This window comes from Equus caballus, chromosome 5 (assembly GCF_041296265.1).
Source record: "Equus caballus isolate H_3958 breed thoroughbred chromosome 5, TB-T2T, whole genome shotgun sequence".
Classification (NCBI taxonomy): domain Eukaryota; kingdom Metazoa; phylum Chordata; class Mammalia; order Perissodactyla; family Equidae; genus Equus; species Equus caballus.
The window spans coordinates 97,308,664-97,323,110 of NC_091688.1; the positions used below are offsets into that span (position 1 = coordinate 97,308,664).

At 38.1% G+C, this 14,447-nt stretch overlaps 1 protein-coding gene across 9 annotated transcripts in view; it reads right to left on the reverse strand.

Moving 5' to 3' along the window:
• The window catches only part of LRRC7 (leucine rich repeat containing 7), a 491,842-nt gene that overhangs the window by 379,502 nt on the left and 97,893 nt on the right, over positions 1–14,447 (reverse strand). For all 9 annotated transcript variants that reach the window (XM_070268846.1, XM_070268842.1, XM_070268844.1 and 6 more), the window contains exon 2: positions 5,693–5,790. In XM_070268846.1, the coding sequence (XP_070124947.1) occupies positions 5,693–5,790 (98 nt within the window). The remainder of the gene's footprint in view (positions 1–5,692; positions 5,791–14,447) is intronic.

Below are 14,447 nucleotides of genomic sequence, written 5' to 3' on the forward strand. Positions count from 1 at the left end.
TTTCTTTCTTTCCTTCCTTCTTTTCTCTCTTTTTCTAACTTTCTCTCCCCTTTTCCTCTCTCTTTCTTTTCTTCAAGCAGATTCCTATGGTGCACTTTTACTTTAAAAGTTAAGTAATTAATTTCTTCAATCATTCTAAAATATTAAACATCTCCTAAGTCCCAAGCACTATGCCATGTGTTATTGATACAATGATGAATAAGACAGATATCTTGTTCAAAGAGCTGATTGTGTAACTCTAAAATATTTGTCTGGATGTATCTGTGTGCAGATCTCATTTAACTGATTTGTATAGTACACTATAAGACATTTTAATATGCAGTCAGATGTTTTTATAACTTTGAAAAGTATATTCAATTAAGTATGATGATTTTTTTCTCTGAATTTCTCGGATTTCTTTCTTAGGACAGCTTATAATTCTTAACTTGGATTTTCATTTTTTTATTTCTCCCCAAATGTCATTGTTTCCATTCATACTGATTTTTGGTCATATTTCCTTTGCATTTATGGGTTTCCAGTATGTGTTTTTCAAGCTCCTGATATTTTTACAATGTTAATTCTTTTGAGATTTAAGTATGTTCTTTATTCTTAGCTTTCTATAATTCCCTTCCTCATGAATGTTCAGTTTTATTTCTTTTACTTTTTGAGAAAAGTTGCTGTCTTTTTCATATTTCTTATTTTGCAGCTGTTTCATAGACTGCTTATCATCTTGATTATTGAAAATTTTACTCAACTTTCCACTTTTTTCTTCTAGTTTCTGCATTTATTATTTTCCAAAGGTATACTCTTCCTTTCCAGGGTAATTTTTTTTTTTCTGATTCTATATCATTTAAAGAATATGTATTTGGTTCTCCTATCACTGAATATGTTCAGGAATTAAAAGAATGCTAGTGTGGTTGGAGCACAGAGGGCAAGAGAACAGAGTGTGAAGTGAACCTGAAGGGGTGAGTAGAGGCCAGACTCTGCAAAGTCCTAGAAACTATTGTGAGGCTTTTGTTTTTCTTGAATGAGCAATGGGAGGCCATAGGATCATTTTAAGATGACAAGTTTTCATAATTTTGTGTAGGAAAGCCATTACAAGAGTATCTTGTAGAATCGTAGAATCTTTGCAAGGACATGATTTGTGAACAGACACAAAACACACTTAGGAGGTGAAATCGAGATGCCTTCAAATTATGGTGGATATAGGAGGAAAAAGGAGAAGGAGGAGTAAACGATAACTCCTAGATTTATGTCTTTTGAACCTGGATGGTTGAGAGCATCTAATACTTGGACAAAAAACACTGGAAGAAGCTCCAGTTTTGAAAGAAACATCATGGATTTGGTGAGTTTCAATACTGTCAAGGCATCCAAGAGGATGTGTCAAGTAGACATTTGGATATACGGAGAGAGGCCTGGGCTGGACGTATCAATTTGTGAGTCATCTGATCATAAAAATAATTGTCACTGCAGGTGTAATGAGATTGTCTATGGAAAGAATATATCTGGAAACAAGAAGACTTCAGACAGTCTTCGAAATTCTAATATGTAATGGCTGGAAAAAGAAAGTTGAGCGTGCAAAGGTATAAACAAATAGAAGGAAGAAATCCAGGAGAGTATTGCGACATGGTAACCAAGGCATTAGAGGGTTTTCAAAAGGAGGAAATGATAAACAGCATTGATTCCTGCTAGGAAGTTCAGTAAGAAAAGCACTGAAAAAAATGCCTGATGAATTTAGCAAAAGATAGGCAGAATTCTGGGATGGCCCCATGATCATCACACCTCCAAATATTCAAGCCCTGTATAATCCCCTCCCCTTGCATGTGAACAGGACCTATGACTTGCTTCTAATCAACATAATATGGAAAAGGTGATGATACAATTAAGGTCCAAATAAGTTGATACTGAATTAATCAAAAGTGAGATTATCTTGGGTGAGCCTGGCTTAATCAGTTGAAAGCCCTAAAAGAAGGACAGGACCCCCCCCTGAGGAGAGAGAGTGTCCTTGTTAGCTCAATGAAGAAAGTAGCCATGTTGAGAATGTACGTGTAGCAAGGAAGCGCAAGAGGCCTCTAGAACCTAAAGGTGGCCTCCAGCTGGAAGTCAGCAAAAAGCACGGCTCTTGGTCATAAAACTACAAGAAAACTAATTCTGCCAACAGCCTAAGTAAGCTTGGAAGTGGACTCTTCCCCAGCTGAGCTTGTGACGAGTTTTCAGTCTGGTGAGATCCTGAAGCAAAGAACACAGCTAAGGCCTGGACTCCTGACGCACAGAAACTGTGAGATAATAAATGAGTGTTGTTTTAAGCCAGTAAATCTGTGGTGATTTGTTATAATGCAATAGAAGACTAATATAGCAACATAAAGAGTTTATTAGTGGCCTGAATGAAACCTGTTTCAGTTGAGTGATTGGGAAGGAGCCAGACTGCCTGGGTTTAGAGGAGTGAGTGGGAGGTAAGTAAATGGAGTGAGGATAGATGAGTCTCTAGAGAGGTTTGCTGGGAATAGAACACGAATGTAGGGCTGTAGCTGAATGGCGCTGCGGTTTTGAAGACAAAGTTTTTCTTTTTGTTTTTTAATGGGAAGTAACTTGAGCGTGTTTAAAAGTCTATTACAAGAATCAATTTTTACTGAAAGTTTGCTTGGCTCTGCTAGATGGAGCAGAGCTAGATAGAATTCACATGAAATAATTGGTTAAGAGCTATGCCTGGTCACCTAATGTTGATATTAACATTGAAAATATTGTAAAAGACTATAAAAAGATCATAAAAGAAAGCAGTATGAATTATGCTATTTAGCAAAACCTTCCTATTTGCAATATCTCCAAAGGACAGAGGGCTCTCCTTGCTTTGGGAGGACCCTATAGTCTGAGTCGAGTTCTAGTATCCCTTTCAATTTTCAGTAGAGAGGGGCCACTGCCCTGTGACTTTCTGTGATGGTTTCCTAAGGGGGCAGCTTTCCATGGGAGTTGACCAACAAGTCTTGGTCTAAATTCTGTACTGAATTGGTAGAATGCCAGGGAAGAAGCTATGCCATTGTGTGAGACAAATTGCTATCTAACACGAATCACCATCTCACACTGCTGCTAGAACTTCAGCTTTATGTCATTTGTTTACAACCCGTTCCTTGCTATGCGTTATTGCTTCTAAAAATAGTGGCAGTAATTTCTGTAGATTTTCATTTCCATGTTCAAAGACATGCTTTATTATCCTCAAACAAACGGTTAATTTGAAATAAAAAGAACAATAATAACTGAAAAGAAAGAGAGAGAAAAGAAAGAAAATTCTCTCTCAAGTTGAGTACCAAATACTTAATATAAATATTTCCCTTAATGCTCAGAAGAACCCTACAAGGCAAGCTCTATCATTATCCTCATTTTTCAGGTAAGCAAATTGAGTCTTAGATTAAAAAAATAATACCCAGAGTCCTATAGCTGTTCACATTGTGTCACATTAGAGAATGAACTGACTCTGAAGTTCAAATCTTAATTAACTACCATGAGATGCTGCGCCTATTCTAAAAAGAAGGCTTCTTTCTTAAGGAATTAACACTGGTCTGTAATAGGATGAGAACAATTGTTCATTATACTAACAAAGGATTTTGAAGACCTCGCTGGTTTCTCATTTCTCACTATGTCTTTCCATGTCCAATAACATAGTCAATCCAGCTCATTCCTGTAGTGATATTTCAAAACTTGCCCTGACTGCCACAGTCCAATGGACGAGAATTTATTTGTTATAACACAAATAACAGTTATGGTATATACCTCACATTAGGCAATAATAAGACTTAATTCTGAAACATGCCTATCACCATTAGTTTTCTGTGTCCATGATGATTTAATATCATCTGCAGCGAGCCATTTGACTTAGGCCAGTAGTTTTCAAACTTTAGTTTGCATCAGAATCTCCTGTAGGGCTTCTTCAAAACACAAATTACTGGACTCGACAATCAGAGGTCTTAATTCAACAGATGTGGGTTGCAGCCCTACAAATTTGCATTTCTAACAAGTCCCCAGATGCTGTTGCTGCTGGTGGTTTGAAGACCACACTTTGAGAACCACTGGCCCAGACTGGGGTTTAAAACCTTTTTCCATAAGAATTGGGTAAATACTTTTGTCATTGTGGGCCATACAGTCTCTGCCACAACTAGCCAACTCTTCCTTTGTAGGACAAAAGCAACCAGACACAATACCTAGAGAAATAGGAGATGGCTGTGTTTTAACACAATTTTATTTGCAGAAACAGGTGTCAGGCTGGATTGGTCAGTGGACCACATTTGGTCAACCTCTGGCCTAGACCAACTCAGTACAAGAGGCCTGGAAAATCACTGCGTTTATGTTCAATCACAACTCTGTGAGAATCAACTAGAGATTTATCCACAGCACCCCTTCCAAGTTTTTAAATAAAATCTGCAGAACTATACCAGAGGCTAAGCTGATTGTGTTAAAGCATAAGCATAAGAATAGAGGAGAAACCCCAAAGCTTTCCCAGGAATCTAATAAAAAAGTGAAACCTTGTGCAAGAGTCTGCATCTTATAAATAGTTTTTGTTCTAAGATGCCCATGAACTCTGTCTTCATTTTCAAATTTTAGTTTTAATTAGATATTGTTTATAATGTTAGAAGCTATAAATCTACCAATTAAAAGAAAACTGACACTACATTAAATGACATAGAGGCTAACCTAATCAAGTTATCCAATGACCTTATAATAAAACAAAACAAAACAAAAGCACTTTGTCACAAGTTTGCCCAGCTTTAATGCATTTGTCTTTACCCAGAACAGTGTACTTCAAACTAATTCAAAATGCCAATGTAAGCTTAAAAGTCTACTAAACTGTATATGCTAGTGGACCCACTGCATTAGCTCTATCCTTACAAAGTGTAAATTCTTGGAAAAAGACACAATTCAGATAAATTTTTGTTATAATAGAAGGTAATTTAGTTCTCTTAAAATAATTATATACAAATACCATCAGGAAAGCTAGTATTATCAGTCACCTTATAAACTAACTTAGAATGCAAGTATTATGTCACACGTCTCCAACAATGCTACAGACTAGAAATATTTAAATAAAATCTCTACAGACAATTATATATTCTAATATAATAATAATTTGAAAATTAACTAAAATGACTCCTTGGTGGGATACATGACTACCATCTTCCAAAATCTTTTCCTAAATTCAATTAAATCAAATACTTAACTTGACCAACACGCTTATATTTACCACTAGACATTTATTCCTTAGTCTAATGCTAGACTTTAGTGGTTTTCAAAGAGTACTCAATTAAAAAAAAATGCTGAAAGAGTATTGTGGTCAAATTAAACTGGAAAATGTTGGTTTTGAATACATTTTAAGTTTTTTTTTTTACTTTAGGACTCCTCAGAAATATTAATATTCATGGTACAAATATCTAAGAAAGACGTGGCAGATTGTGCAGCCTTCTCCAATCTCATTTGAAGGTGGAACCCAGCCGTCAGCAGAGCATCTTGAAGCACAAGAGGAGCGTGTAAGAAAACAACGTTCTTAGGGCCTGAATCCAGGTACCAGGTGATAATATGCTTCTGAAGATAAATTCCATCAGATTCAACAAATATTCATTAAGTGCCTCTATGATTTAACCAATTGTGCAAAAGATAACCCTTTAGTTTTGCCACGCTACTCACCAAAATCTACCTAGAACACGTTACTCCTATTAAACATACTTACACTCCTCTTCAGGCCTCTTCCGAAGTGCTGCACGAACCTCCTTACAAGGACTTCTCTGATATTGTGGGGGATTCCTTCCCCTTATTAGGTTCTCCATCCTATAAGAGAAAATCAAAAGAGTATTTTAATACTAGAATCTTGATCAATTTGAACAAGTTAAATGGTCTAAATCAAGATTCAATAATTCAAGTACCTACAAAGGCTTGGTGGACAACACCATTGAGAGTATCTAGCAAGGAGTAAGACAGTAGGAAGGGACAGGGACTGTGGTAAACTGGACAGTGCTTGACTTTACCAAGGCATTCAAATTCTAAAAATGTAAAAACACACGTGGAGGAAACTCATACGCACATTCTTCAATGAGAGACTGTTACGGACTGAATGTTTGCCTTAGGCCCCCATTCCTATGTTGAAGGCCTAACTCCCAATGTAGTGGTAGCTGGAGGTGGAACCTTGAGAAGTAATTAGGTTTAGATGAAGTCAAAAGGGTCCAGCACCCCTGATGGGATTAACGTCCTTATAAGAAAAAAAGAGACCAGAGCTGCTTCTCTCTGCCTTATGGGGACACAGTGAGAAGGTGCTCAAATGAAAACCAGGGAGAGGGCACTCAGTGGGAAGCGAATCTGCCAGCACCTTGATCTTAGGCTTCCCAGCCTCCAGGACTGTGAGAAATACACGGCTGTGGTTTAGGCCACCCAGCCTGTGGCATTTTGTTATAGCAGCCTAGGCTGACTGAGACAGAGACCTACTGACCACAGAGTGATCACCTCTAAAGCAAACAAATTTACCAAAAGTCAGGTCACCCTTCAGAAAGAAGGAATGTCTCTTTCACCAACACTCTGAAGACCAGTTTTCAAGGCGTCGAATTACTGCTTTGATCCCACGCCAATGGCTAAACTGGGAGGGGTTTTCTGATTCTACTGGCTGTGACTTCTTGAAAAAGTGTTAATATAAAGTGCACTTCTCAGTTACTAGCGACATAGCAATGCTGACAACCAGGAAATAATAATAAATGTATCAAATGCAACTTGGCTTAGCATATTTAACAGCTTATACTTTATGGTCAGTATTTTTTGGTTCAGTAAACCATACAGTTTTGTGCCACCGATGCACACTCTAGTCATTTTGATAACACTGAAAACTATTTAATGCACAGAATTTGAAAATTCAGAACAAAACCCTGGTATTGATTTATCACTTTGAAAATATAAATACAGCTTCTTAGCTACATAATTATTCTAATGGGATATCTCTGGTTTTGATAACTGCACTGGCTGATAGCATATATACCATTGAAAACGGTGTGGTTGTTATGGATTATGGTGGTGGAGGGTCTCCTAGGGTTAGTGGTACAGAGGATTATGTTTCGGGTGTCTAGAGAGGAAATTGGTAAAGGATAAGCCAATAAAAGCAGTATTTAAAATGGTGTAAAATATGAGATAAGTAACCTTTTGTACTGGAATAGTATCATAACACTCTTCCTAAGGGAAGCTGTGACTGGTTCTTAAAAACACCTTTCCAGGGGCCAGCCCCATGGCCTAGTCGTTAAGTTCAGAGCCTGGGCTTGGTTCCCAGGTGTGGACCCACACCACTCATCAGCAGCGATGCTGTGGTGGCGAGCCACAACGAGACAGAGGAAGATTGCCACAGATGTTCACAGAGGGCTAAGCCTCCTCAATAACAACAACAACAAAAAACCCCAAAAAAACACCTTTCCAAATATACTTCTTGAAATTAATCCATTCATACGTAGGGGCCACTTTATGTGTTTGTGTGTGTGTGCGCGTCTGTGTGCACGCTCATGTCCCCCTGCCGGTGTATATAAATACAAGAAAATGTTTCTCAGTGAGCAATGATGAAAACTTGAAGCTTAGTTTCATTTGAAGCTCATTTCAAGTGAGAAAAAGAGTTATTTCTCTCAAAGTTATAACACAATGACAAGACACCAAGTGAAAACCTGAAGAGCAGAAGATAGAATTTGCTTTAACACTATATATGGGGGAGAAATCAAGCTTCCAGAACAGTCTCTGCAGTTTCACTATGAGGATTAGCCATGTAACCTGAATTATATAAAATTTTACAGTTTCTGACTCTTGAATTAATTCAACGCACAATTTTGATTTCATGTTTCAGCAAATGCATGAATTTCCATGATGATCTAATAACAATTTAAGTAAACTCATAATTATTCACTGGTATTTATAAGCTCAAGATAGTAAAATACAACAAACATAACCCGCACATGCAAATGTCTACATAAAATTATAATATATTTTTAAAAACCAATTTTTACTCATTGTGATTACGCTCTGATGAGGAATGACAATTTATCCTGGCTGGAAGTCTATGCAAACCGCTCTCTTGAATAGGCTATTATTTTTCCTTTTATATATCTGACTATCAAATATGTGAAAACAAAAGCGGTCTAGTTGATTTCCATGGAACTCTATTTAAGGGAATGTCAGAAAAACTGAAACACAGGTTAGAAATTCCTGCCAGGGCTCCAGGAGAGTTTCACTTATATGGTTGCTATTGGCATCAAAGATCCCGAAGTCAACCCCCCAGGAATCGTGGTGCACAAAGGCTGCATCCTGGGGATGCTCACAAGCAGATATGCCAGAGATTAGCCAATGTTAACAATGTAGCATGTGGCAGGTTTCAATGTGACGAGCGTAGGTTCTGGAATCAGATAGCTGAGCTCAAACTCCCATTCTGTCTCTTACAGGATGATTTTAGGGAAAGATACCTACTTTGTGCTTTAATGTTTTCATCAGTAAATGAGGATAACATTAACTTCCTCATAAGATTGCTGTAAGGATTAAATATGTCAATATGTGTAAAACGCTTTACATTGTGTCTGTCACAATGCAAGAGCTCAGCAAATGTAGCTATTATTAACCATAATTATCCCAAATAAAAATGAAATTCCCATATACTAAAATTTGAAATGTCCAGCATGTTAGGAAAAATATGAAAACTTGCCTTTATTTAATAAAGAAAGAGAGCAGATGGAATTATTGAGGAAAAAAATTATGGCTAAACAAATGTTCTGGTTATTAGAAAAACACAGAACATCTATGCACTTGAATTGCCAATTTTCAGAAATGCAGAACTCAAAAAAATACTTCATTTTATTCAATAAGATTTAAGAAATTATTATATGATAATCTTCCAAGGATACTAAGATGGATAGAAGTGGGTCGTTATCCTCATGAATTAACTAAAGTGCTAAATAACTTATTCTTTCTTAGACAATTTAGAAGATATTTCAAAATTGTAGAGTGCCCTTTGACTTTAGCAAGAACAATGAATATATCTTATAATGTACTACCATTTATCATTGATTCTATTTAATCTTTACAACAACCTTCTGGAAGATCATTTTGAAGATGAGGAAGCTAAGGCTCCGAAATATTCAGTGATCTGATTGTGGCCACACAGGAAGGAAGAGGCTCAACTGAGATTTAATCAAGGTTCTTTGATTTTTTAATCTTTTTTCTAACTGCTTCTTAATCCATTATTTCCATAAGTCTATGATTTTTTAGTATAATTCCACTAGGACACTAAATACTTGAGATTCTGCTATGTCATACATATTTAATTTTGATGAAATTATTATTATACATAACACTAATATTTATATTAATATATACTTGTATGCAAATAGTATATATTAAATATATAAATATAATACTATACAAATATATATATTTGCATATATTTTGATCTTCTATTTATATGTTGATTTTTGATCATTTAGCTATTTTCAAGGAAATCTTTGCTTCTGTGACATTTTAAGCTTTTGAAAACCACCAAGAATATAACTGAGACCTAAGAAACTGACTATAAATTATATATTCAACAGACTAATAGAAGAAAAAAATTTAAAAATCACATTCAAAGTCCTTTTGTCCCTTAGAATGCTAAATGTTCTGCCCAGTGGAAAACACCTCTGAATCAAATTAAAAGTGTCACAGAGCAACATTCATGTGCAAACTATTATACACCTGTGAGACTTCCATCTTCCTGAGATTACGCCTCTGGCTCCTTGAACTCTTCCACCAGTATCATCTATGATCTACAGTTTGCATTAAATGGTCAGACAAAATGACCAAGAAGGAAGTCTTGGAGCACAGCCAGGACACAGCAAAGGAGCTGTCCTAGCTTATCTCAAGTTTGGCAAACCACCAGCGGAGCGTGTTAACAGTTCCAGCAAGCAGAGATTAAGTGTGATGACCACAGGCAAGACAGATGCTTGAACAACTCATTGAATAGCTCTAAAAAGTGCAGTCTACACTACATGTCAACTTCTGGGAAGAAAGAGAGGCAGCCAGATTATTATCAAACAACATGAAAAAGCAATCAGAGGTTATGAGCAAAGGTGTCTACAACTCTCTTGGTGGTGTCTCCCAAATTTGGGTCACCAAATCACCTGAGGAGTTTTAAGCAAATACAGAGTGCCCTGTTCCTGGTATTAAAGATTTCCATCCAGTAGGCTGGGGTCAGGTCTAGTAGATAGATTTTTTAACAGTAATCAAGGGCTTCTAAAGTAGCCTTACACAGCTCCCAATACTGGCATTTGGGAACCCCTGTGAATAAAAAATATACACTTGGAGATGTAGGAAAGGGGGCTTCAATAAATTCATTCCAGGAGATAAAGGCATCTGCAGATACAGAGGTGAGGTGAGGGCCTGGCGAGTGGACTGCCACTAGGACAGGCGCTATTAAAAATGAACAGAGTGGCCAAAGAGGGACTGTCAAAGGCTTGCCAAGGCGTCTGGCGGTCAAGCAGGTGAACCTGGAGGCTGCTTATTTACAGGGCTGATAATCTCAATAGTGAAATGATTCCCTCCAACAAGGTTTGGCAGACTCCACTAGATCTGAGAAATAGTTTGGGTTGATCTAGGGCTGTGGATTGGGTTGGGGGTGTGACTAGGGAATGAAAGAAGTGAAGCTTGGGTGAAAATATGGTTGAAATGGATTTACACTGGATAAAGGAAGAGGAGGGAGAATGATCGAGTCACGGGAGGATGTGAGAGTTGCATTGAGAGAATACAGGTATCAGGTATAGGTACTTATAAAATGCCTATTATGTGCCAGGCACCATGTTAGGTTCTTTACATGTACATTATCTATGCCGTTCTTATTGTATCCATGGCTAATCTGAGGCCCAGCGATGTTAAATAACTTGCTTAGGATCACACAGCGAGTAAGTGCAAAAATCAGAATTTAAATCTAGATCTGTCTGACCGCAAAGTCCTTGCTATTAACTACCATGTGGACTACATGAACTTTCTGTGATGACGGAGATATTCGGTACCTGTGCTGTCCAATACAGTAGCTGCTAGCCATGTACAGTGAGTTATCGAGCACTTGAAATGTGGCTAGTGTGACTGAGGAACTAAATTTATGATTTTTAAAATTTCATTGAACCTTATTTAAATTTAAATTTCCATAGCAACTTGTGACGACTGTATTAGACAGCACTGTATCTCTAGAAATGCCTGTGTAGCGCATGCCTGGTGAAAACACAATTCTCCACTGAACACCCCAAAATGCAAGTCAACAAGAACAGGGAAATACAGTTTTGGAGAAGTGTTCCACGTGAGGTGTTTTGGAGACAAATGAACAACTTAACTGACTCCTCACTGTAGAAGTGGCTCCCAGTGATGTCCTAGGAGCTTCCTTTCAGAAACACGCTTCTCATGGTTTTCAACTATGGTGCTCCCCTCCTAGCACCTTAGAGCCTTGAACACACACTTGAAACTCCTTCCTCTCTCGGGGCCTCTACATTTATGCTCCCTTTGCCTCCAATGATTCTCCTCCTACTCTATCTGAATAAGTCTTAATCATCCTTCCAGCTTTCACTACTATGTCACTTTTTGAGACCATGAGGGATCACTTTGACCCCTTCATCTAATTAGGTCTCCAAATACCATTCCTCCCACAGCCTGGAGTTTTCCATCATAGCACTTATCACAAATTGCAATTGTATATTAGTTTTCTAGGATTTCTGTTTAATGTTTGCCTTTCTCCTCAACTGTTAGCTCTCTGAAGGCAAGGACAATGTCAGTTTTATTCTCCATTCTATAGCACAGTGTTTGGCATTCACGAACTACTTGCTGTTGGAACGAATGAAAAGATCTCTCTCTCTAATACTGCCACAAGGGAAAATACATGTTCCTGAAGTCCCTCAGTGTGACCCAGGTAATTGAACCAGTGAGTGACCTTCCAAATATTGCTGCCATCTCCTTCCCCCTAACCCACGTGCTTCCCCTCAGTCATTCACTGGACCCCCTAACACTTTCCCAGTACGCCATCCTCACTCACACACTCAACAACAGCCTGTCACCATTGCACTCTCCACCAGCTGCCAGGCTGACCAGATGTCAGAGAGCAGGCCGGACAACCCTGGTTCCCAAGGCTGCAGGGCCAAGGGGATGGGAGGGGAAGGCAGGGGAGAGGTCACCAGGGAGCTGCTCTCCTCAGGGCAATGCAATGTGGGGACCTTCCCCAGCAGAACCAGGTGCCCCCACGAGTAGACGGGGATGATGACCAAGGAAAAGGAATTGAATCACAACATCGAATAAATCGATTAAAAAGTAAAATCTACATGTTTGGATACCAAAGATACTATCTTTTCCCCTCTCATTGATCTTATTAGTATATTTGCTGCTTTGTGAGCACAACTGAAACTAGAGATATGTAGTGCTTTCTGGGTTTATTTGATAAATAGACAATTTAGATAAGCCCCTAAATGGAGTTCAGTGCACAATGAACTGAGTATCTGCAAGCCCTTTTGCTTTGGGCTCTGCAGGCTCCTGAAGACTCCTTAAGGAATTTTTGTAATCAGTTAAGTAGATATAAAGTAAGTTATAAAGAGTAAATATCCTTGACTTACTAATTTCTAGGAAAGTAAAATTTCAATTATGTTTTAATAATTATCTTTAATTAAATAGTCTTGAACAAATGCAGACATTTAAAAAAAATCAGACTGGTATTTCATTGAGCTTTTAGTTAACTTGATTATAAGCAGAATTGGACACAATAAACTCCATACCTATAAATAAACACGATCCCTTATATGCAAAATGACAATCGATATGAGTAGGAAGCTTAGTAAGATCTATAGTAAACTATAGTACCATTTGTTGCATTTACATTTGACAGTGAAGGTACAAGGGACGTTTCTGCTAAATTACAAAGTCGTAAAATATTGACTATAATCTGAAAATTCACCCTATTACTTCTGTGGTAAAGAGGGTCAGAAATCAAAGATTAAAATGTACGCCACGTGACAAAAGTCTGGCATCTTTTTCTTTCCATAGCCACTCCATGTTCCATGGTGTCCCTTAGCACAGCGCCTAGGTGATGGGAAACACTCCATAAATATTTAACAGATGATTTAGTGAATGGATGAAAGAATCTGCTCCTTCCTGGCAGAGTCTTCTTTTCCATTATAAATTTCACCCATCCTTGAAGGCCTATTTTTAAGTCTCGATTCACCTCAGAAACAAATCCAAACACTTCAAATATGCTCAGCGCTCACCTTCTGAATCTTCCATATTTTATCTATCAAATGTTTGGATGAGTGACCAGTGATTTTCCAGCTAGTATTATTCTCCATTTCAATGTGTGTTGTCTTCACTCTTACACATTCTAAACCACATGAGGACTTCGATACAGTGCACCACAGTCGTCAAAGTACTTCCCCCTAACTTATTGCAATTCATTTTCATGACAATTCTGAAGTAGGTGTTAGCACATTACTATATATAGATGAGACAAGTGGAAGACTGAGCAATTATGTGACACATGCAAGGTAACAGAGGAGGCCAGAGTAAGGACTTGAACTCTGGTCCACGGACTCTCAAATCCCAGTCTTCATTTCATAATGCGACTATGCATAGAAAATATTGTCAGTCTTTCCTTTCTTCTAGTGTCTCATAAAGTAGGATTCTTACCAAGTGAGTCATAGATGTTCAACAAATCTTAAAATCTTGAATATTTATAAGTTATTGTCACTTTGACTTATGCTTCTGCAGGTCTCAAAGCTCAACAAAAACAATTTATGGCAAACTAAAGTAGATAAAAATAATAGGGGGCCAGCCCTGGGGGCCTAGCAGTTAACTTCAGTGCACTCTGCTTTGGCAGCCCAGGTTCGGTTCCTGGGCACAGTCCTACACCACTCTGTTAGCAGCCATGCTGTGCTGGCAGCCCACATACTAAAAAGTAGAGGAATATTGGCACTGGCGTTAGCTCAGGGTGAATTGTCCTCAGCAAAAAAAATAAATACATAAAAATAAAAAAAACAAAATAGGGATTAGAAAGTGAAAGTGTGCAGACCAGCCTCGGTGGCCTAGTGGTGAAGTTTGGTGCACTCCGCTTTGGCAGCCTGGGTTCGGTTCCTGGGTGCGGACCTATACTACTTGTTTGTCAGTGGCCATGCTGTGGTAGTGGCTCAGAAACAAAAAGAGGAAGACTGGCGGCAGATGTTAGCTCAAGTGAATCTTCCTTACCAAAAAGAAAAAAAAAATGAAAGCGTGTTTAAGCATGCATACGAATAAAGGAAGAATAAGATTGCTATATTATTTTTGGAAATTATGATTAGTAGTCTGTCCTGCCCAGACAGACAGAATGGGGGCAGAATGCTGTGACCACCCATCCTCACAAAGATCTAAAGCCAAGTGACTCCCTCAGAGTTTCAGAATTCCTCATTTGGCTTAGAATTCAAGAAAAAAAGAGGAGAGAGTGG